Here is a 27,037-nt window from a genome sequence, read left to right on the forward strand (position 1 = left end):
GAGAGGGGATCTCATAGAAACATATAAAATTCTGACGGGATTGGACAGGTTAGATGCAGGAAGAATGTTCCCGATGTTGGGGAAGTCCAGAACCAGGGGTCACAGTCTAAGGATAAGGGGTAAGCCATTTAGGACCGAGATGAGGAGAAACTTCTTCACTCAGAGAATTGTGAACCTGTGGAATTCTCTACCGCAGAAAGTTGTTGAGGCCAGTTCATTGGATATATTCAAGAGGGAGTTAGATGTGGCCCTTACGGCTAAAGGGATCAGGGGTATGGAGAGAAAGCAGGAATGGGGTAGTGAGAGAATGATCAGCCATGATCTTATTGAATGGTGGTGCAGGCTCGAAGGGCCGAATAGCCTACTCCTGCCCCTATTTTCTATGTTTCTATGTTAAAGGCACTATATAAATACAGAATGTTGCTGTTTCTAACCCAAAAAATGTAAGGCTAATAGTCTCACATTATAGTCTCTGTTGGTGAACTCTGACAACAACAACTTGCATTTATATAGCGCCTTTAACGTAGTAAAACGTCTCAAGACGCTTCACAGGAACGTAAGTAGGCACAAATCTGTCACCGAGCCAAATAAAGAAACTGTGAGAGTTTAGAGGCCTGAGGGGGTACATAGACAGAAAGAAAGAAAGACTTGCATTGATATAGCGCCTTTCACAGCCACCGGACGTCCCAAAGCACATCACAGCCAATGAAGTACTTTTTTGATGTACAGCCGCTGTTGTAATGTGAGAAATGCCAATTTGTGCACAGCAAGCTCCCACACACAGCACTATGATAATGACCCGGATCATCTGTTTTAGTGATGTTGGTTGAGGGATAAATATTGGCCCCAGGACACCGGGGAGAACTCCCCCTGCCCTTCCTCCAATAGAGGCCCCGGGATCTTTTGCGTTCACCCGAGAGGGCAGACGGGGCCTTGGCAATTTGACCCCCCCCCCACCCCACCTCCCTGCTCTTTCTCCATAGCCTTGCAAATTTCTGCTTTTCAAGTATTTATTTCCGTTTGAAAGTCCCGATTGAATCTGCTCCCACCGCCCTTTCAGGCAGCGCGTTCCCGATCACAACAACTCGCTGCGTCAAAACACATTCTCCCCATCTCCCCCTCTGGTTCCATCGCCGATTATCGTCAATCTGTGTCCCTCTGGTTACCCACCCTCCTGCCCCCGGGAACAGTCTCTCCTGATTTACTCCTCAAAACCCCTCGTGATAGTGAACCCCTCGATTAAATCTCCCCTTAATCTTGTGTTCTCTAAGGAGGGCACGGCACCATAGTAGTTATGTTACTGGACCAGTAATCCAGAGCCTGGACTAATGATCTGGAGAACCGCGTTCAAATCCCACCAGGGCAGCTGGGGAATTTAAATTCGGTTCATTAAATAAATTTGGAACTAAAAAAACTAGTGTCATTAATGGTACCCATTGACATTCGGATTGTTGTAAAAACCCATCCCATCATCATAGGCAGTCCCTCGGAATCGAGGAAGACTTGCTTCCACTCTTAAAATGAGTTCTTAGGTGGCTGAACAGTCCAATACGAGAGCCACAGTCCCTGTCACAGGTGGGACAGACAGTGGTTGAGGGAAGGGGAGGGTGGGACTGGTTTGCCGCACGCTCCTTCCGCTGCCTGCGCTTGGTTTCTGCACGCTCTCGGCGACAAGACTCGAGGTGCTCAGCACCCTCCCGGATGCACTTCCTCCACTTCGGGCGGACTGGTCTTTGGGCCAGGGACTCCCAGGTGTCGGTGGGGATGTTGCACTTTATCAGGGAGGCTTTGAGGGTGTCCCTGTAACGTTTCCTCTGCCCGCCTTTGGCTCGTTTGCCATGAAGGAGTTCCGAGTAGAGCGCTTGCTTTGGGAGTCTCGTGTCGGGGGCATGCGGACAATGTGGCCCTGCCCAGCGGAGCTGGTCGAGTGTGGTCAGTGCTTCGATGCTGGGGATGTTGGCCTGGTCGAGGACGCTAACGTTGGTGCGTCTGTCCTCCCAGGGGATTTGCAGGATCTTGCGGAGACATCGTTGGTGGTATTTCTCCAGCGACTTGAGGTGTCTACTGTACATGGTCCATGTCTCTGAGCCATACAGGAGGGCGGGTATTGAGCCATACAAGAGCTCTGTAGACCATGAGCTTGGTGGCAGTTTCTGGTTCACTGATGTCCTTTCAGGAAGGAAATCTGCCGCCCTTACCCGGTCTGGCTGTATAGGTGACTCCAGACGCACAGCAATGTGGTTGATGCTTAACTCCTGTCTGAAATGGCCCAGCAAGACACTCAAGTTGTATCTCAGTGGTTCGAGAGCGTACCATCACCTCCACGTTCCTCTCCGAGTCACACACCATCCCGACTTGGAAATATATCGGCCGTTCCTTCATCGTCGCTGGGTCACAATCCTGGAACTCCCTCCCTAACAGCACTGTGGGAGCACCTTCACCACACGGACTGCAGCGGTTCAAGAAGGAGCTCACCACCACCTTCTCAAGGGGCAATTAGGGATGGGCAATAAATGCCAGCCTTACCAGTGATGCCCACATCCCAGGAACGAATAAATAATTTTTAAAAAGAGGACAACTCCAGGGTCTTTTGTGAGTTTTTTTTGAGGAGTCATTTTTAGAAATATGGAAAGATAGAAATTTACAGCGCAGAAGGAGGCCATTTCGGCCCATTGTGTCCGCCCCGGCCGACAAAGAGCCGCACGGCCCTCGGTCAGCAGCCCTGAAGGTTACATATAAACCTATGAACAATGACGGAAAGGCAAAGAGCACCCGGCCCAACCAGTCCGCCCCACACAACTGCGACACCCCTTACACTGAAACATTCTACACTCCACCCCAACCAGAGCCATGGGATCTCCTGGGAGAGGCAAAAACCAGATAAAAACCCAGGCCAATTTAGGGAGAAAAAAATCTGGGAAAATTCCTCTCCGACCCATCCAGGCGATCGACACTAGTCCAGGAGATCACCCTGGCCGTATTCGATTCCCTGCAGTACTTACCATTATATCTGCGCCGGCCAACAAAAGGTCGTCCAGCCTAATCCCAATTACCAGCTCTCGGTCCGTAACCCTGCAGGTTACTGCACTTTAAGTGCCCATCCAACCATCTCTTAAAAGTGGTGAGGGTTTCTGCATCCACCACTCTTCCAGGCAGCGAGTTCCAGATCCCCACAACCCTCTGCGTGAAGAAGCCCCCCCTCAAATCCCCTCAAAACCTTCCGCCAACCACCTTAAAACTATAGCCCCTCATAATTGACCCCTCCACCAAGGGGAATAGGCCCTTACTATCCACTTTGTCCAGGCCCCACAATATTTTGTACACCTCAATGAGATCTCCTCTCAGCCTCCTCTGTTCCAATGAAAACAAACCCAGCCTATCCAATCTGTCCTCATAAGTAAGATTCTCCATTCCAGGCAGCATCCTAGTAAACCTCCTCTGCATCATCATCAGAGGCAGTCCCTCGGAATCGAGGAAGACTTGCTCCCACTCTTAACATGAGTCCTTAGGTGGCTGAACAGTCCAATACGAGAGCCACAGTCCCTGTCACAGGTGGGACAGACAGTGGTTGAGGGAAGGGGAGGGTGGGACTGGTTTGCCGCACGCTCCTTCCGCTGCCTGCGCTTGGTTTCTGCACGCTCTCGGCGACGAGACTCGAGGTGCTCAGCGCCCTCCCGGATGCACTTCCTCCCCTTAGGGCGGACTGGTCTTTGGCCGGGTACTCCCAGGTGTCGGTGGGGATGTTGCACTTTATCAGGGAGGCTTTGAGGGTGGTCCCTGTAACGTTTCCTCTGCCCACCTTTGGCTCGCTTGCCGTGAAGGAGTTCCGAGTAGAGCGCTTGCTTTGGGAGTCTCGTGTCTGGCATGTGGACTGTAATGTCCTGACCCTGCCGTACAGACTTACACGAGGTTCATGCTGAAGTCAAGGTCACTCAGGATCTGCACCTTTATTTCACAGCTCTTGAATGCCTCACTTGCCTGAGGCCTGCCTTTATATACCTGTGTGGGACAGGTGTGCAGTGTCTCCTGCAAGTGCACCCCTGATGGTTAGGTATGCTAGTGGTTACAGGTCATATCCAGTTACAGTCTTGTATAGCATGGTAAGATACAGTTATAAACAGTGGTGTGAGATACATGACATCAGCCTCCCCCAAGGTCTTATTGTCTTTATAGATTCAGTATCTCAGGTGGTCTACGCTCTCGCGTGGAGCGTCTGAGTTGTGGTTCAGTTGTTTGCCTTGGTGCCTGTTTATCTTTCGGTGTGATTGTTGTTGACTCGCCTGGGCTGTCTGTTGAGACTGCCCTTTCCTCAGGTTGTTCCCTCTGTCTGTCCACCAGGTGTGGTGTGAGTTCCACATTGTAGTCTGCCTCTGGTTCTGCAGTATTGTTGGTAAATCTACTTTTGACTTGGTCGACATGCCTCCGGCAGGTTTGGACATTGTCCATTTGTACCACCAGTAGCCTGTTTCCTTCCTTGCCTGTTACTGTCCCTGCAAGCCATTTGGGACCCCTGCCATAGTTTAGCACAAACACTTTGTCCACTATCTCATTCCACCTCCCTCTCGAATTTCTGTCATGGTACTCAGTCAGCTTACGGCGCTTTGCCTCAACAATTTCATGCATGTCTGGGAGGATTAACGAGAGCCTAGTCTTTAAGGTCCGTTTCATCAATAGTTGCGCGGGGGGAACCCCAGTCAGTGAGTGCGGACGAGATCTGTATGCCAGCAGCAGTCGCGACAGGCGACCCTGCAGCGTGGGACCTTGGATTTTAAGCATGCCTTGTTTAATGATCTGCACTGCTCTCTCCGCCTGGCCGTTGGAGGCCGGCTTGAACGGTGCCGTTTTAACGTAATTTATGCCGTGGTCAATTATAAGATCTTGGAATTCTGCGCTGGTGAAGCACGGACCATTGTCACTGACCAATATGTCAGGGATTCCGTGCATTGCAAACATGGTTCTAAGGCTCTCTACAGTGGTGGAGGTTGTGCTCGAGTTTAAAATGGTGCATTCGATCCACTTTGAAAATGCATCTACAACTACGAGGAACATTTTGCCCATGAATGGGCCCGCATAGTCTACGTGCACCCGCGACCACGGTTTGGTGGGCCAGGGGCTCAGGGGGGCCTCCCTGGAGGCATTGCTGAGTTGGGCACAAATGGTGCACCGCCGGACGCAGAGCTCCAAGTCCGCGTCAATACCAGGCCACCAGACGTGGGATCTGGCTATGGCCTTCATGAGGACGATCCCTGGGTGCTCGCGGTGGAGCTCCCGGACAAACGCCTCTCTGCCTCGCAGAGGCATAACTACTCGGCTGCCCCACATCAGGCAGTCTGCTTGTAGTGAGAGTTCATACATGCGCCTATGGAAAGGTTTGATCTCCTCGGGGCAGGCATCGCGAGCCTCTGCCCAGTCACCGGTTAAAACACATCTTTTTATTAAGGATAACGAGGGGTCGCTGGCCGTCCAGGCTCTGATTTGGCGAGCCGTCATGGGCAAACCTGTGGACTCAAAGGCATTGATTGCCATGACTATCTCACAGTCCTGTTCGTCAGACCCTTCCGTGGTCGCCAGGGGTAGCCTAATGAGCGCAGACGACCTAAGGCAGACGACCAAGAGGCAAGACGTTCACCAAGCTCGACCTGACTTCGGCCTACATGACGCAGGAGCTGGAGGAGTCTTCGAAGGGCCTCACCTGCATCAACACGCACAAGGGACTGTTCATCTACAACAGATGCCCATTTGGAATTCGGTCAGCTGCAGCGATCTTCCAGAGAAACATGGAGAGCCTACTCAAGTCGGTACCACGCACAGTGGTTTTTCAGGACGACATATTGGTCACGGGTCGGGACACCGTCGAGCACCTACAAAACCTGGAGGAGGTCCTCCAGCGACTGGATCGCGTAGGGCTGCGGCTGAAGAGGTTGAAATGCGTCTTCATGGCAACAGAAGTGGAGTTTTTGGGGAGAAAGATCGCGGCGGACGGCATTCGGCCCACAGACGCCAAGACAGAGGCTATCAGGAACGCGCCCAGGCCACAGAACGTCACGGAGCTGCGGTCGTTCCTGGGACTCCTCAACTATTTTGGTAACTTCCTACCGGGGTTAAGCACCCTCTTAGAGCCCCTACATGTGTTATTGCGCAAAGGTGAGAACTGGGTATGGGGAAAAAACCAAGTAATTGCTTTTGAGAAAGCCAGAAACATTTTATGCTCCAACAAGCTGCTTGTATTGTATAACCCGTGTAAAAGACTTGTGCTAGCATGTGATGCGTCGTCGTACGGAGTCGGGTGTGTATTACAACAAGCTAACGTTGCGGGGAAGTTGCAACTTGTCGCCTATGCCTCCAGGAGCTTGTCTAAGGCCGAGAGGGCCTACAGCATGATTGAGAAAGAGGCATTAGCGTGTGTGTTCGGGGTAAAGAAAATGCATCAGTACCTGTTTGGCCTCAAATTTGAGCTAGAAACCGATCACAAGCCCCTCACATCCCTGTTCGCTGAAAACAAGGGGATAAATACTAATGCCTCAGCCCGCATACAAAGGTGGGTACTCGCGCTATCAGCGTATAACTATACCATCCGCCACAGGCCAGGCACCGAGAACTGTGCGGATGCTCTCAGTCGGCTACCATTGCCCACCACGGGGGTGGAAATGGCGCAGCCTGCAAACTTGTTGATGGTGGCGCAGCCCGCAGACTTGTTGATGGTCATGGAAGCGTTTGAAAATGATAAATCACCTGTCACGGCCCACCAGATTAGGACTTGGACCAGCCAAGATCCTCTGCTGTCCCGAGTAAAAAACTGTGTACTGCATGGGAGCTGGGCCAGCATCCCCGTTGAAATACAAGAGCTAATCAAGTCGTTCCAGCGGTGAAAGGACGAGCTGTACATTCAGGCAGACTGCCTGTTGTGGGGTAACCGCGTAGTGCTACCAAAAAAGGGCAGGGAGATGTTCATCTCGGATCTCCACAGCACACACCCGGGTATAGTAATGATGAAAGCGATAGCCAGATCCCACGTGTGGTGGCCCGGTATCGACTCTGACTTAGAGTCCTGTGTACGGCAATGCAGCATGTGTGCTCAGTTGAGCAACGCGCCCAGAGAGACACCACTAAGTTTGTGGTCCTGGCCCTCCAGACCATGGTCGAGGATCCATGTCGACTATGCGGGCCCGTTTCTCGGTAAAATGTTCCTGGTGGTGGTGGATGCTTTTTCAAAATGGATTATATGTGAAATAATGTCGGGAAGCACCGCCACCGCCACCATTGAAAGCCTGAGGGCCATGTTTGCCACCCACGGCCTGCCTGACATACTGGTCAGTGACAACGGGCCATGTTTCACCAGTGCCGAATTTAAAGAATTCATGACCCGCAATGGGATCAAACATGTCACCTCGGCCCAGTTTAAACCAGCCTCCAATGGGCAGGCAGAGCGGGCAGTACAAACCATCAAACAGAGCCTCAAACAAGTCACAGAAGGCTCACTCCAAACCCGCCTGTCCCGAGTACTGCTCAGCTACCGCACGAGACCCCACTCGCTCACAGGGGTGCCCCCGGCTGAGCTAATCATGAAAAGGACACTTAAAACCAGACTCTCGCTGGTTCACCCCAACCTGCATGATCAGGTAGAGAGCAGGCGGCAGCAACAAAATGTAAACGATGGTCGCGCCACTGTGTCACGGGAAATTGGTCTGAATGACCCTGTGTATGTGCTAAACTATGGACATGGTCCCAAGTGGATCGCAGGCATGGTGATAGCTAAAGAAGAGAGTCGGGTGTTTGTAGTCAAACTAGACAATGGACAAATTTGCAGAAAGCACCTGGACCAAACGAGGCTGCGGTTCACAGACTGCCCTGAACAACCCACAGCACACACCACCTTTCTCGAGCCCACAACACACACCCAAAGGATCAACGACACCACCACGGACCAGGAAATCGAACCCATCATGCCCAACAGCCCAGCAAGGCCAGGCTCACCCAGCAGCCCTGCAGGGCCAACAACACGCCAGCCCAGCGAGGGCACAGCCAACACACCAGAACAGACATTTGTACCGAGGTGGTCCACCAGGGAAAGAAAGGCTCCCGACCCCCTCACCTTGTAAATAGTTTTCACTTTGACTTTGGGGGGCAGAGTGATGTTGTGTATCTGTAAAGCATGCACTCCCATATTCCGCCACCAGGGAGCGCATCCCCTGAAGTCCCAAGGGATCCCAGCATCCCTTGGGAGCACTGTATATAAGGTCTGTTCCTCACTCTGGAGTGTCTCAATAAAGACTGAGGTCACTGTTACTTTAACCTCCCTGTGCGCAGCCTCATCTGTGTTAGGAACACAATAACCTCCAGTGAATCCCATCTGTGATTCTGAGCCCTGTGGATAGAACGATACCGCACAGGAGGATCCCATTGGGCCCATGGAGCCCGTGCTGTGCCGGCTCTGTGACAGAGCGATCCAATCAGTCCCACTCCCCCCTGCTCTTTCCCCACAGCCCGGCACATTTCCCCCCTTCCAGTATTTACCCAATTCCCCCGTTTGAAAGTCCCGATTGAATCTGCTCCCACCGCCCTTTCAGGCAGCGCGTTCCCGATCACAACAACTCGCTGCGTCAAAAAACACATTCTCCCCATCTCCCCCTCTGGTTCCATCGCCGATTATCGTCAATCTGTGTCCCCCTGGTTACCCACCCTCCTGCCCCCGGGAACAGTTTCCCCTGATTTACTCCTCAAAACCCCTCGTGATAGTGAACCCCTCGATTAAATCTCCCCCTTAACCTTCTCTGCTCCGAGGAGAACAACCCGGCTTCTCCAGTCTCTCCCCGTCACTGAAGGCCCTCATCCCCCGGGACCATTCTGGCCAATCTCCTCCCCACCCTCCCCCGGGGCCTTCACATCCTCCCTAAAGTGCGGGGCCTAGAATTGGCCACAATACTCCAGCTGGGGTCTAAGCAGAGATTTATAACCAGGTTTAGCGAGAGCTCCTGGTGCGCAGAGATGATGAGAAGTGGGCGGGACACTCTCGGAGGCACTCACGTTGCGGGCAGTCGTGTCCGGCCCAGCCCAGCTCGCACTGACACGTCCTGTCGTACGGGCTGCAGCTCCCATTGTTCGCACAGCGGCTCGCTCCCGAACATTGCCGGCCAAACTGTCCCGGTGTGAACACCGCACGGGGGAAAGCGGGGTCAGAGCTTCCCCGGCACGGGGGCGGGGGGCGAGGGAGGGTAAGTGGGGTGAGAGAGGGAAAGGGAGGTTAGAGCTTCCCAGGAGGGAGGGGAAGGGAGGAGGAGGGGGCGGGAGGAAGGGAGGGAAGTTTAGAGCTTCCTGGGGGGAGGGGGGAGGGGAGGAGAGTGAGGGGGGAGGGAGAGAGGGGGGGAGAGGGAGGGGGAGAGGGAGAGAGAGGGGGAGGGAGAGAGTGAGAGAGAGGGGGAGGGAGAGAGTGAGGGGGAGAGAGAGGGGGAGAGGCAGGGGAGAGGGGGAGGGAGAGAGAGGGAGAGGGAGAGGGGAGGGGGAGGGAGAGGAATAGGGGACGGAGAGCAGGGAGGGGAGGGAGAGAGAGGGGAGAGAGGGGGGGAGAGAGAGGGGGGAGAGAGGGGGAGGGAGAGGGGGCGAGATAAGGGAGGGGAGAGAGAGGGGGAGAGAGAGGGAAGTGGTGGGGGAGGAGAGGATGGTGATAGAGAGGGGGAGGGGAGAAAGAGAGGGAGAGAGGGGAGGGGGGGAGAGAGAGAGACGGGGGAGGGGGAGGGAGTGGGGTGAGAAAGGATAGGGGGAGAGGGGGAGGGGGAGTGAGAGGGGGAGGGGAGAGAGAGGGGGAGAGAGAGAAAGCGGAGGAGAGGTGAGAGGTGGAGAGAGAGGAGGTTACAGAGATAGGGAGGGGTGTAGGGGCTGGAGAAGGTTACAGAGATAGGGAGGGGTGTAGGGGCTGGAGGAGGTTACAGAGATAGGGAGGGGTGTATGGGCTAGAGGAGGTTACAGAGATAGGGAGGGGTGTAGGGGCTGGAGGAGGTTACAGAGATAGGGAGGGGTGTAGGGGCTGGAGGAGGTTACAGAGATAGGGAGGGGTGTAGAGGCTGGAGGGAGTTACAGAGATAGGGAGGGGTATAGGGGCTGGAGGAGATTACAGAGATAGGGAAGGGTGTAGGGGCTGGAGGGGGTTACAGAGATAGGGAGGGGTATAGGGGCTGGAGGAGGTTACAGAGATAGGGAGGGGTGTAGGGGCTGGAGGGGGTTACAGAGATAGGGAGGGGTGTAGGGGCTGGAGGAGGTTACGGAGATAGGGAGGGGTGTAGGGGCTGGAGGAGATTACAGAGATAGGGAGAGGTATAGGGGCTGGAGGAGATTACAGAGATAGGGAGGGGTATAGGGGCTGGAGGAGATTACAGAGATAGGGAGGGGTATAGGGGCTGGAGGAGGTTACAGAGATAGGGAGGGGTGTTGGGGCTGTAGGGATTTGAAAGACAGGATGAGAATTTTAAAATGGAGGCGTTGCCGGACTGGGAGCCAATGTAGTTCGGTGAGCACAGCGGGTGAGCGGGACTCGGTGCGAGTTAGGATACGGGGGCAGTGAGGGTTCGGGATGAGCTGAAGTTTAGGGAGGGTTGGGATAATTCGGTGTCTGGAGGTAACTGAGATACAGGGGTGAGGGTTTCTGCAGCGGATGAGCTGAGGGAGGGGTAGAGACGGGCGACGTTACGGAGGTGGAAATAGGTGGTCTTGGTTTATAGGAAGAGTGGGCTTCTTGTTGAGGTAATGGGTGGGGGTGATTCCCAATGAAAATCAACGCCACTGAGGGGTGGAGAGGGAGGAATGATTAGCAGAAGGGAAGGGCCAATTAACGAGCCGGTTACCTTGGTTACAGAGTAGGCCCGTGAAGCCTGGGGTACAGTTACATCGCCCACTGACATGATGGCAATGGCTGCTGGTGTGGACACATTTCGGACATGTTTGACTGCATTGGTAGCCATAGTAACCAGGAGTGCATGCTGTAGAGACAAAAAGGACAAAAAGTTAATGTAAGTGGAAGTCAGTGTTAAATATCAAACAGCGAGTCGATGGTCGTACATGGGGGAACCGGGGGGCGGGGGGCGTGGAGGGGCTAACCATCAATGGGTAGCATTCTGACCTCGAAGTGGGTTCGAGTCCCCGCTCCAGAGACTTGAACCCAAATTCCAGGCCAACACTCCCAGTGCCAGTACTGAGGGAGCGCCGCACTGTCGGAGGGGCGGTACTGAGGGAGCACCACACTGTCGGAGGGGCGGTACTGAGGGAGTGCCGCACTGTCAGAGGGGCGGTACTGAGGGAGTGCCGCACTGTCGGAGGGGCGGTACTGAGGGAGTGCCGCACTGTCAGAGGGGCGGTACTGAGGGAGTGCCGCACTGTCAGAGGGGCGGTACTGAGGGAGCACCACACTGTCGGAGGGGCGGTACTGAGGGAGTGCCGCACTGTCAGAGGGGCGGTACTGAGGGAGTGCCGCACTGTCGGAGGGGCGGTACTGAGGGAGCGCCGCACTGTCGGAGGGGCGGTACTGAGGGAGCGCCGCACTGTCAGAGGGACGGTACTGAGGGAGCGCCGCACTGTCGGAGGGGCGGTACTGAGGGAGCGCCTCACTGTCGGAGGGGCGGTACTGAGGGAGCGCCGCACTGTCGGAGGGACAGTACTGAGGGAGCGCCGCACTGTCGGAGGGGCAGTACTGAGGGAGTGCTGCACTGTCGGAGGGGCAGTACTGAGGGAGCGCCGCACTGTCGGAGGGGCAGTACTGAGGGAGCGCCGCACTGTCGGACGGACAGTACTGAGGGAGCGCCGCACTGTCGGAGGGACAGTACTGAGGGAGCGCCGCACTGTCGGAGGGACAGTACTGAGGGAGCGCCGCACTGTCGGAGGGACAGTACTGAGGGAGCGCTGCACTGTCGGAGGGGCAGTACTGAGGGAGCGCTGCACTGTCGGAGGGGCAATACTGAGGGAGCGCCGCACTGTCGGAGGGGCAGTACTGAGGGACCGCCGCACTGTCGGAGGGGCACAGAGACAGAGAGACACAGGAACACAGGGACACAGAGACACAGGGACACAGGGACACAGGGACACAGAGACACAGAAACACAGGGACACAAGAACACAGAGACACAGGGACACAGGAACACAGAGACACAGAGACACAGGAACACAGAGACACAGAGAGACAGAGACACAGGGATACAGGGAAACAGAGACACAGGAACACAGGTACACAGGGACACAGGGACACAGACACAGGGACACAGGGACACAGAAACACAGACACAGGGACACAGGGACACAGACACACAGGAACTCAGACACAGGGACACAGGAACACAGACACAGGGACACAGGAACACAGGAATACAGAGATACAGAGACACAGGAACACAGGGACACTGGAACACAGGGACACATGGACACAGAGATACATGGACACAGGAACACAGGGACACAGGAACACAGAGATACAGAGACACAGGGACACAGGAACACAGAGACACAGGAACACAGGGACACAGGAACACAGAGATACAGAGACACCGGGACACAGGAACACAGGGACACAGGGACACAGAGACACCGGACACAGGAACACAGGGACACAGGAACACAGGAACACAGGGACACAGGAACACAGAGATACAGAGACACCGGGACACAGGAACACAGGAACACAGGAACACAGGGACACAGGAACACAGAGATACAGAGACACCGGGACACAGGAACACAGGGACACAGGGACACAGGAACACAGGGACACAGGGACACAGGAACACAAGGAACACAGGGACACAGGAACACAGAGATACAGAGACACCGGAACACAGGAACACAGGGACACAGGAACACAGGGACACAGGAACACAGAGATACAGAGACCCAGGGACACAGGAACACAGGAACACAGGAACACAGAGACACAGGAACACAGAGATACAGAGACACAGGTGCACAGGGACACAGGAACACAGGGACACAGGAACACAGAGATACAGAGACACAGGGACACAGGAACACAGGAACACAGAGACACAGGAACACAGAGATACAGAGACACAGGAACACAGGGACACAGGAACACAGGGACACAGGAACACAGAGATACAGAGACACAGGAACACAGGGACACAGGAACACAGGGACACAGGAACACAGAGATACAGAGACACAGGGACACAGGAACACAGGAACACAGAGACACAGGAACACAGAGATACAGAGACACAGGAACACAGGGACACAGGAACACAGGGACACAGGAACACAGAGATACAGAGATACAGAGACACAGGGACACAGGAACACAGGAACACAGGAACACAGAGACACAGGAACACAGGGACACAGGAACACAGAGATACAGAGACACAGGGACACAGGAACACAGGAACACAGTGACACAGGAACACAGAGATGCAGAGACACATGGACACACGGACACAGGAACACAGAGATACAGAGACACAGGGACACAGGAACACAGGAACACAGGAACACAGAGACACAGGAACACAGAGATGCAGAGACACAGGGACACACAGACACAGGAACACAGAGATACAGAGACACAGGGACACAGGAACACAGGAACACAGGAATACAGAGACACAGGGACACAGGGACACAGGAACACAAGAACACAGGGACACAGGGTCACTGGAACACAGAGATACAGGAACACGGGGACACAGGAACACAGGAACACAGAGACACAGGGACACTTGGACACAGGGACACAGGAACACAGGGACACAGAGACACAGGTACACAGGGACACAGGAACACAGAGATACAGGGACACAGGAACACAGAGATACAGAGACACTGGAACACAGAGACACAGGGACACAGGAACACAGAGACACAGGGACACAGAGACACAGAGACACAGGGACACAGAGACACAGGGACACAGGAACACAGAGATACAGAGACACCGGGACACAGGAACACAGGGACACAGGAACACAGGGACACAGGAACACAGAGATACAGAGACACCGGGACACAGGAACACAGGGACACAGGGACACAGAGACACCGGACACAGGAACACAGGGACACAGGGACACAGGAACACAGGGACACAGGAACACAGAGATACAGAGACACAGGGACACAGGAACACAGAGACACAGGAACACAGGGACACAGGAACACAGAGATACAGAGACACCGGGACACAGGAACACAGGGACACAGGAACACAGGGACACAGGAACACAGAGATACAGAGACACCGGGACACAGGAACACAGGGACACAGGGACACAGGAACACAGGGACACAGGGACACAGGAACACAAGGAACACAGGGACACAGGAACACAGAGATACAGAGACACCGGAACACAGGAACACAGGGACACAGGAACACAGGGACACAGGAACACAGAGATACAGAGACACAGGGACACAGGAACACAGAGACACAGGAACACAGGGACACAGGAACACAGAGATACAGAGACACCGGGACACAGGAACACAGTGACACAGGGACACAGAGACACCGGACACAGGAATACAGGGACACAGGGACACAGGAACACAGGGACACAGGAACACAGAGATACAGGGACACAGGAACACAGAGACACAGGAACACAGGAACACAGGGACACAGGGACACAGGAACACAAGGAACACAGGGACACAGGAACACAGAGATACAGAGACACCGGAACACAGGAACACAGGGACACAGGGACACAGAGACACCGGGACACAGGAACACAGAGATACAGAGACCCAGGGACACAGGAACACAGGAACACAGGAACACAGAGACACAGGGACACAGAGATACAGAGACACAGGAACACAGGGACACAGGAACACAGGGACACAGGAACGCAGAGATACAGAGACACAGGGACACAGGAACACAGGAACACAGAGACACAGGAACACAGAGATACAGAGACACAGGAACACAGGGACACAGGAACACAGGGACACAGAGATACAGAGATACAGAGATACAGAGACACAGGGACACAGGAACACAGGAACACAGAGACACAGGAACACAGGGACACAGGAACACAGAGATACAGAGACACAGGGACACAGGAACACAGGAACACAGTGACACAGGAACACAGAGATGCAGAGACACATGGACACACGGACACAGGAACACAGAGATACAGAGACACAGGGACACAGGAACACAGGAACACAGGAACACAGAGACACAGGAACACAGAGATGCAGAGACACATGGACACACGGACACAGGAACACAGAGATACAGAGACACAGGGACACAGGGACACAGGGACACAGGAACACAAGAACACAGGGACACAGGGTCACTGGAACACAGAGATACAGGAACACGGGGACACAGGAACACAGGAACACAGAGACACAGGGACACTTGGACACAGGGACACAGGAACACAGGGACACAGAGACACAGGTACACAGGGACACAGGAACACAGAGATACAGGGACACAGGAACACAGAGATACAGAGACACTGGAACACAGAGACACAGGGACACAGGAACACAGAGACACAGGGACACAGAGACACAGAGACACAGGGACACAGAGACACAGGGACACAGGAACACAGAGATACAGAGACACCGGGACACAGGAACACAGGGACACAGGAACACAGGGACACAGGAACACAGAGATACAGAGACACCGGGACACAGGAACACAGGGACACAGGGACACAGAGACACCGGACACAGGAACACAGGGACACAGGGACACAGGAACACAGGGACACAGGAACACAGAGATACAGAGACACAGGGACACAGGAACACAGAGACACAGGAACACAGGGACACAGGAACACAGAGATACAGAGACACAGGGACACAGGAACACAGGGACACAGGAACACAGGGACACAGGAACACAGAGATACAGAGACACAGGAACACAGGTACACAGGGACACAGGGACACAGACACAGGGACACAGGGACACAGAAACACAGACACAGGGACACAGGGACACAGACACACAGGAACTCAGACACAGGGACACAGGAACACAGACACAGGGACACAGGAACACAGGAATACAGAGATACAGAGACACAGGAACACAGGGACACTGGAACACAGGGACACATGGACACAGAGATACATGGACACAGGAACACAGGGACACAGGAACACAGAGATACAGAGACACAGGGACACAGGAACACAGAGACACAGGAACACAGGGACACAGGAACACAGAGATACAGAGACACCGGGACACAGGAACACAGGGACACAGGGACACAGAGACACCGGACACAGGAACACAGGGACACAGGGACACAGGAACACAGGGACACAGGAACACAGAGATACAGAGACACAGGGACACAGGAACACAGAGACACAGGAACACAGGGACACAGGAACACAGAGATACAGAGACACCGGGACACAGGGACACAGGGACACAGGAACACAGGGACACAGGGACACAGGAACACAAGGAACACAGGGACACAGGAACACAGAGATACAGAGACACAGGGACACAGGGACACAGGAACACAGAGACACAGGAACACAGAGATACAGAGACACAGGAACACAGGGACACAGGAACACAGGGACACAGGAACACAGAGATACAGAGATACAGAGACACAGGGACACAGGAACACAGGAACACAGGAACACAGAGACACAGGAACACAGGGACACAGGAACACAGAGATACAGAGACACAGGGACACAGGAACACAGGAACACAGTGACACAGGAACACAGAGATGCAGAGACACATGGACACACGGACACAGGAACACAGAGATACAGAGACACAGGGACACAGGAACACAGGAACACAGGAACACAGAGACACAGGAACACAGAGATGCAGAGACACAGGGACACACAGACACAGGAACACAGAGATACAGAGACACAGGGACACAGGAACACAGGAACACAGGAATACAGAGACACAGGGACACAGGGACACAGGGACACAGGAACACAAGAACACAGGGACACAGGGTCACTGGAACACAGAGATACAGGAACACGGGGACACAGGAACACAGGAACACAGAGACACAGGGACACTTGGACACAGGGACACAGGAACACAGGGACACAGAGACACAGGTACACAGGGACACAGGAACACAGAGATACAGGGACACAGGGACACAGAGATACAGAGACACTGGAACACAGAGACACAGGGACACAGGGACACAGGAACACAGAGACACAGGGACACAGAGACACAGAGACACAGGGACACAGAGACACAGGGACACAGGAACACAGAGATACAGAGACACCGGGACACAGGAACACAGGGACACAGGAACACAGGGACACAGGAACACAGAGATACAGAGACACCGGGACACAGGAACACAGGGACACAGGGACACAGAGACACCGGACACAGGAACACAGGGACACAGGGACACAGGAACACAGGGACACAGGAACACAGAGATACAGAGACACAGGGACACAGGAACACAGAGACACAGGAACACAGGGACACAGGAACACAGAGATACAGAGACACCGGGACACAGGAACACAGGGACACAGGAACACAGGGACACAGGAACACAGAGATACAGAGACACCGGGACACAGGAACACAGGGACACAGGGACACAGGAACACAGGGACGCAGGGACACAGGAACACAAGGAACACAGGGACACAGGAACACAGAGATACAGAGACACCGGAACACAGGAACACAGGGACACAGGAACACAGGGACACAGGAACACAGAAATACAGAGACACAGGGACACAGGAACACAGAGACACAGGAACACAGGGACACAGGAACACAGAGATACAGAGACACCGGGACACAGGAACACAGGGACACAGGGACACAGAGACACCGGACACAGGAACACAGGGACACAGGGACACAGGAACACAGGGACACAGGAACACAGAGATACAGAGACACAGGGACACAGGAACACAGAGACACAGGAACACAGGAACACAGGGACACAGGAACACAGAGATACAGAGACACCGGGACACAGGAACACAGGGACACAGGGACACAGAGACACCGGACACAGGAACACAGGGACACAGGGACACAGGAACACAGGGACACAGGAACACAGAGATACAGAGACACAGGGACACAGGAACACAGAGACACAGGAACACAGGAACACAGGGACACAGGGACACAGGAACACAAGGAACACAGGGACACAGGAACACAGAGATACAGAGACACCGGAACACAGGAACACAGGGACACAGGGACACAGAGACACCGGGACACAGGAACACAGAGATACAGAGACACAGAGACACAGAGACACAGGGACACAGGAACACAGGAACACAGAGACACAGGAACACAGGGACACAGGAACACAGAGATACAGAGACCCAGGGACACAGGAACACAGGAACACAGAGACACAGGAACACAGAGATACAGAGACACAGGAACACAGGGACACAGGAACACAGGGACACAGGAACACAGAGATACAGAGACACAGGGACACAGGAACACAGGAACACAGAGACACAGGAACACAGAGATACAGAGACACAGGAACACAGGGACACAGGAACACAGGGACACAGGAACACAGAGATACAGAGATACAGAGACACAGGGACACAGGAACACAGGAACACAGGAACACAGAGACACAGGAACACAGGGACACAGGAACACAGAGATACAGAGACACAGGGACACAGGAACACAGGAACACAGTGACACAGGAACACAGAGATGCAGAGACACATGGACACACGGACACAGGAACACAGAGATACAGAGACACAGGGACACAGGAACACAGGAACACAGGAACACAGAGACACAGGAACACAGAGATGCAGAGACACATGGACACACGGACACAGGAACACAGAGATACAGAGACACAGGGACACAGGAACACAGGAACACAGAGACACAGGAACACAGAGATGCAGAGACACAGGGACACACAGACACAGGAACACAGAGATACAGAGACACAGGGACACAGGAACACAGGAACACAGGAATACAGAGACACAGGGACACAGGGACACAGGGACACAGGAACACAAGAACACAGGGACACAGGGTCACTGGAACACAGAGATACAGGAACACGGGGACACAGGAACACAGGAACACAGAGACACAGGGACACTTGGACACAGGGACACAGGAACACAGGGACACAGAGACACAGGTACACAGGGACACAGGAACACAGTGATACAGGGACACAGGAACACAGAGATACAGAGACACTGGAACACAGAGACACAGGGACACAGGAACACAGAGACACAGGGACACAGAGAAACAGAGACACAGGGACACAGAGACACAGGGACACAGGAACACAGAGATACAGAGACACCGGGACACAGGAACACAGGGACACAGGAACACAGGGACACAGGAACACAGAGATACAGAGACACCGGGACACAGGAACACAGGGACACAGGGACACAGAGACACCGGACACAGGAACACAGGGACACAGGGACACAGGAACACAGGGACACAGGAACACAGAGATACAGAGACACAGGGACACAGGAACACAGAGACACAGGAACACAGGGACACAGGAACACAGAGATACAGAGACACCGGGACACAGGAACACAGAGACACAGGAACACAGGGACACAGGAACACAGAGATACAGAGACACAGGAACACAGGTACACAGGGACACAGGGACACAGACACAGGGACACAGGGACACAGAAACACAGACACAGGGACACAGGGACACAGACACACAGGAACTCAGACACAGGGACACAGGAACACAGACACAGGGACACAGGAACACAGGAATACAGAGATACAGAGACACAGGAACACAGGGACACTGGAACACATGGACACATGGACACAGAGATACATGGACATAGGAACACAGGGACACAGGAACACAGAGATACAGAGACACAGGGACACAGGAACACAGAGACACAGGAACACAGGGACACAGGAACACAGAGATACAGAGACACCGGGACACAGGAACACAGGGACACAGGGACACAGAGACACCGGACACAGGAACACAGGGACACAGGGACACAGGAACACAGGGACACAGGAACACAGAGATACAGAGACACAGGGACACAGGAACACAGAGACACAGGAACACAGGGACACAGGAACACAGAGATACAGAGACACCGGGACACAGGGACACAGGGACACAGGAACACAGGGACACAGGGACACAGGAACACAAGGAACACAGGGACACAGGAACACAGAGATACAGAGACACAGGGACACAGGGACACAGGAACACAGAGACACAGGAACACAGAGATACAGAGACACAGGAACACAGGGACACAGGAACACAGGGACACAGGAACACAGAGATACAGAGATACAGAGACACAGGGACACAGGAACACAGGAACACAGGAACACAGAGACACAGGAACACAGGGACACAGGAACACAGAGATACAGAGATACAGAGACACAGGGACACAGGAACACAGGAACACAGTGACACAGGAACACAGAGATGCAGAGACACATGGACACACGGACACAGGAACACAGAGATACAGAGACACAGGGACACAGGAACACAGGAACACAGGAACACAGAGACACAGGAACACAGAGATGCAGAGACACAGGGACACACAGACACAGGAACACAGATATACAGAGACACAGGGACACAGGAACACAGGAACACAGGAATACAGAGACACAGGGACACAGGGACACAGGGACACAGGAACACAAGAACACAGGGACACAGGGTCACTGGAACACAGAGATACAGGAACACGGGGACACAGGAACACAGGAACACAGAGACACAGGGACACTTGGACACAGGGACACAGGAACACAGGGACACAGAGACACAGGTACACAGGGACACAGGAACACAGAGATACAGAGACACTGGAACACAGAGACACAGGGACACAGGAACACAGAGACACAGGGACACAGAGACACAGAGACACAGGGACACAGAGACACAGGGACACAGGAACACTGAGATACAGAGACACCGGGACACAGGAACACAGGGACACAGGAACACAGGGACACAGGAACACAGAGATACAGAGACACCGGGACACAGGAACACAGGGACACAGGGACACAGAGACACCGGACACAGGAACACAGGGACACAGGGACACAGGAACACAGGGACACAGGAACACAGAGATAAAGAGACACAGGGACACAGGAACACAGAGACACAGGAACACAGGGACACAGGAACACAGAGATACAGAGACACCGGGACACAGGAACACAGGGACACAGGAACACAGGGACACAGGAACACAGAGATACAGAGACACCGGGACACAGGAACACAGGGACACAGGGACACAGGAACACAGGGACACAGGGACACAGGAACACAAGGAACACAGGGACACAGGAACACAGAGATACAGAGACACCGGAACACAGGAACACAGGGACACAGGAACACAGGGACACAGGAACACAGAGATACAGAGACACAGGGACACAGGAACACAGAGACACAGGAACACAGGGACACAGGAACACAGAGATACAGAGACACCGGGACACAGGAACACAGGGACACAGGGACACAGAGACACCGGACACAGGAACACAGGGACACAGGGACACAGGAACACAGGGACACAGGAACACAGAGATACAGATACACAGGGACACAGGAACACAGAGACACAGGAACACTGGGACACAGGAACACAGAGATACAGAGACACCGGGACACAGGAACACAGGGACACAGGGACACAGGAACACAGGGACACAGGGACACAGGAACACAAGGAACACAGGGACACAGGAACACAGAGATACAGAGACACCGGAACACAGGAACACAGGGACACAGGGACACAGAGACACCGGGACACAGGAACACAGAGATACAGAGACACAGAGACACAGGGACACAGGAACACAGGAACACAGAGACACAGAGACACAGGAACACAGAGACACAGGAACACAGCGATACAGAGACCCAGGGACACAGGAACACAGGAACACAGGAACACAGAGACACAGGAACACAGAGATACAGAGACACAGGAACACAGGGACACAGGAACACAGGGACACAGGAACACAGAGATACAGAGACACAGGGACACAGGAACACAGGAACACAGAGACACAGGAACACAGAGATACAGAGACACAGGAACACAGGAACACAGGAACACAGGGACACAGGAACACAGAGATACAGAGATACAGGGACACAGGGACACAGGAACACAGGAACACAGGAACACAGAGACACAGGAACACAGGGACACAGGAACACAGAGATACAGAGACACAGGGACACAGGAACACAGGAACACAGTGACACAGGAACACAGAGATGCAGAGACACATGGACACACGGACACAGGAACACAGAGATACAGAGACACAGGGACACAGGGACACAGGAACACAGGAACACAGAGACACAGGAACACAGAGATGCAGAGACACAGGGACACACAGACACAGGAACACAGAGATACAGAGACACAGGGACACAGGAACACAGGAACACAGGAATACAGAGACACAGGGACACAGGGACACAGGAACACAGAGATACAGAGACACCGGGACACAGGAACACAGGGACACAGGGACACAGGAACACAGGGACACAGGAACACAGAGATACAGAGACACCGGGACACAGGAACACAGGGACACAGGGACACAGAGACACCGGGACACAGGAACACAGGAACACAAGGACACAGGAACACAGGGACACAGGAACACAGAGATACAGAGACACAGGGACACAGGAACACAGGAACACAGGAACACAGAGACACAGGAACACAGGGACACAGGAACACAGAGATACAGAGACACAGGGACACAGGAACACAGGAACACAGGAATACAGAGACACAGGGACACAGGAACACAGAGATACAGAGACACACGGACACAGGGACACAGCGATACAGGAACACAGACACAGGGACACAGGAACACAGGAACACAGACACAGGGACACAGGAACACAGACACAGGAACATAGACACAGGGACACAGGAAGCCAGAGATACAGAGACACAGGAACACAGGGACGCAGGGACACAGGAACACAGCGACACAGAGACACAGAGACACAGGGACACAGAGATACAGAGACACAGGGACACAGAGACACCGGGACACAGGAACACAGAGACACAGGAACACAGTGACGCAGGGACAGAGGAACACAGGGACGCAGAGACACAGAGACACAGGGACACAGAGATACAGAGACACAGGGACACAGAGACACCGGGACACAGGAACACAGGGACACAGGGACACAGGAACACAGAGACACAGGAACACAGGGACACAGGAACACAGAGATACAGAGATACAGAGACACAGGAACACAGGGATACAGAGACACAGGGACACAGGAACACAGAGACACAGAGACACAGAGACACACGGACACAGGAACACAGACACAGGGACACAGGAGCACAGGAACACAGACACAGGGACACAGGAACACAGAGATACAGAGACACAGGGACACAGGAACACAGGAACACAGGGACACAGGAACACAGAGATACAGAGACACAGGGACACAGGAACACAGGAACACAGGGACACACGGACACAGGAACACAGAGACACAGGGACACACGGACACAGGAACACAGAGATACAGAGACACAGGGACACAGGAACACAGAAACACAGGAATACAGAGACACAGGGACACAGGGACACAGGGACACAGGGACACAGGGACACAGAGACACAGGGACACAAGAACACAGAGACACAGGGACACAGGAACACAGAGACACAGAGACACAGGGACACAGGGACACAGGGACACAGAGACACAGAGACAGAGACACAGGGACACAGGGACAGAGACACAGAGACACAGGAACACAGAGAGACAGAGAGACAGAGACGCAGGGATACAGGGAAACAGAGACACAGGAACACAGGTACACAGGGACACAGGGACACAGACACAGGGACACAGGGACACAGGAACACAGACACAGGGACACAGGGACACAGACACACAGGAACACAGACACAGGGACACAGGAACACAGACACAGGGACACAGGAACACAGGAATACAGAGATACAGAGACACAGGAACACAGGGACACTGGAACACAGGGACACATGGACACAGAGATACAGAGACACAGGGACACAGGAACACAGAAATACAGAGACACGGGAACACAGGGACACAGGAACACAGAGATACAGAGACACAGCAACACAGGGACACAGGAACACAGGGACACAGAGACACAGGGACACAAGAACACAGGGACACAGGGTCACTGGAACACAGAGATACAGGAACACGGGGACACAGGAACACAGGAACACAGAGACACAGGGACACTTGGACACAGGGACACAGGAACACAGGGACACAGAGACACAGGTACACAGGGACACAGGAACACAGAGATACAGGGACACAGGAACACAGAGATACAGAGACACTGGAACACAGAGACACAGGGACACAGGAACACAGAGACACAGGGACACAGAGACACAGAGACACAGGGACACAGAGACACAGGGACACAGGAACACAGAGATACAGAGACACCGGGACACAGGAACACAGGGACACAGGAACACAGGGACACAGGAACACAGAGATACAGAGACACAGGGACACAGGAACACAGAGACACAGGAACACAGGGACACAGGAACACAGAGATACAGAGACACAGGGACACAGGAACACAGGGACAGGGACACAGGAGCACAGGAACACAGACACAGGGACACAGGAACACAGAGATACAGAGACACAGGAACACAGGGACACAGGAACACAGACACAGGGACACAGGGACACAGAGACACCGGGACACAGGAACACAGAGATACAGAGACACAGGGACACAGGAACACAGGAACACAGAGACACAGGAACACAGGGACACAGGAACACAGAGATACAGAGACCCAGGGACACAGGAACACAGGAACACAGGAACACAGAGACACAGGAACACAGAGATACAGAGACACAGGAACACAGGGACACAGGAACACAGGGACACAGGAACACAGAGATACAGAGACACAGGGACACAGGAACACAGAGATACAGAGACACAGGAACACAGGGACACAGGAACACAGGGACACAGGAACACAGAGATACAGAGATACAGAGACACAGGGACACAGGAACACAGGAACACAGGAACACAGAGACACAGGAACACAGGGACACAGGAACACAGAGATACAGAGACACAGGGACACAGGAACACAGGAACACAGTGACACAGGAACACAGAGATGCAGAGACACATGGACACACGGACACAGGAACACAGAGATACAGAGACACAGGGACACAGGAACACAGGAACACAGAGACACAGGAACACAGAGATGCAGAGACACAGGGACACACAGACACAGGAACACAGAGATACAGAGACACAGGGACACAGGAACACCGGAACACAGGAATACAGAGACACAGGGACACAGGGACACAGGGACACAGGAACACAGAGATACAGAGACACCGGGACACAGGAACACAGGGACACAGGGACACAGGAACACAGGGACACAGGAACACAGAGATACAGAGACACCGGGACACAGGAACACAGGGACACAGGGACACAGAGACACCGGGACACAGGAACACAGGAACACAGGGACACAGGAACACAGGGACACAGGAACACAGAGATACAGAGACACAGGGACACAGGAACACAGGAACACAGAGACACAGGAACACAGGGACACAGGAACACAGAGATACAGAGACACAGGTACACAGGAACACAGGAACACAGGGACACAGGAACACAGAGATGCAGAGACACAGGGACACACGGACACAGGAACACAGAGATACAGAGACACAGGGACACAGGAACACAGGAACACAGGAATACAGAGACACAGGGACACAGGAACACAGAGATACAGAGACACACGGACACAGGGACATAGCGACACAGGAACACAGACACAGGGACACAGGAACACAGGAACACAGACACAGGGACACAGGAACACAGACACAGGAACATAGACACAGGGACACAGGAAGTCAGAGATACAGAGACAGAGGAACACAGGGACGCAGGGACACAGGAACACAGCGACACAGAGACACAGAGACACAGGGACACAGAGATACAGAGACACAGGGACACAGAGACACCGGGACACAGGAACACAGAGACACAGGAACACAGGGACGCAGGGACAGAGGAACACGGGGACGCAGAGACACAGAGACACAGGGACACAGAGATACAGAGACACAGGGACACAGAGACACCGGGACACAGGAACACAGGGACACAGGGATACAGGAACACAGAGACACAGGAACACAGGGACACAGGAACACAGAGATACAGAGATACAGAGACACAGGAACACAGGGATACAGAGACACAGGGACACAGGAACACAGAGACACAGAGACACAGAGACACACGGACACAGGAACACAGACACAGGGACACAGGAGCACAGGAACACAGACACAGGGACACAGGAACACAGAGATACAGAGACACAGGAACACAGGGACACAGGAACACAGACATAGGGACACAGGAACACAGAGATGCAGAGACACAGGGACACACGGACACAGGAACACAGAGATACAGAGACACAGGGACACAGGGACACAGACAGAGGGACACAGGAGCACAGGAACACAGACACAGGGACACAGGAACACAGAGATACAGAGACACAGGAACACAGGGACACAGGAACACAGACACAGGGACACAGGGACACAGAGACACCGGGACACAGGAACACAGAGATACAGAGACACAGGGACACAGGAACACAGGAACACAGAGACACAGGCACACAGGGACACAGGAACACAGAGATACAGAGACCCAGGGACACAGGAACACAGGAACACAGGAACACAGAGACACAGGAACACAGAGATACAGAGACACAGGAACACAGGGACACAGGAACACAGGGACACAGGAACACAGAGATACAGAGACACAGGGA

At 53.8% G+C, this 27,037-nt stretch overlaps 1 protein-coding gene across 1 annotated transcript in view; it reads right to left on the reverse strand.

Annotated features, from left to right (window-relative positions):
- The window catches only part of LOC139240216 (multiple epidermal growth factor-like domains protein 10), a 232,263-nt gene that overhangs the window by 25,133 nt on the left and 180,093 nt on the right, over window positions 1–27,037 (reverse strand). Inside the window, exon 16 of the mRNA XM_070868687.1 lies at window positions 10,836–10,970. Within this exon, the coding sequence (XP_070724788.1) occupies window positions 10,836–10,970 (135 nt within the window). The remainder of the gene's footprint in view (window positions 1–10,835; window positions 10,971–27,037) is intronic.

The sequence above is a fragment of the Pristiophorus japonicus genome, chromosome 30 (assembly GCF_044704955.1).
Source record: "Pristiophorus japonicus isolate sPriJap1 chromosome 30, sPriJap1.hap1, whole genome shotgun sequence".
NCBI lineage: Eukaryota > Metazoa > Chordata > Chondrichthyes > Pristiophoridae > Pristiophorus > Pristiophorus japonicus.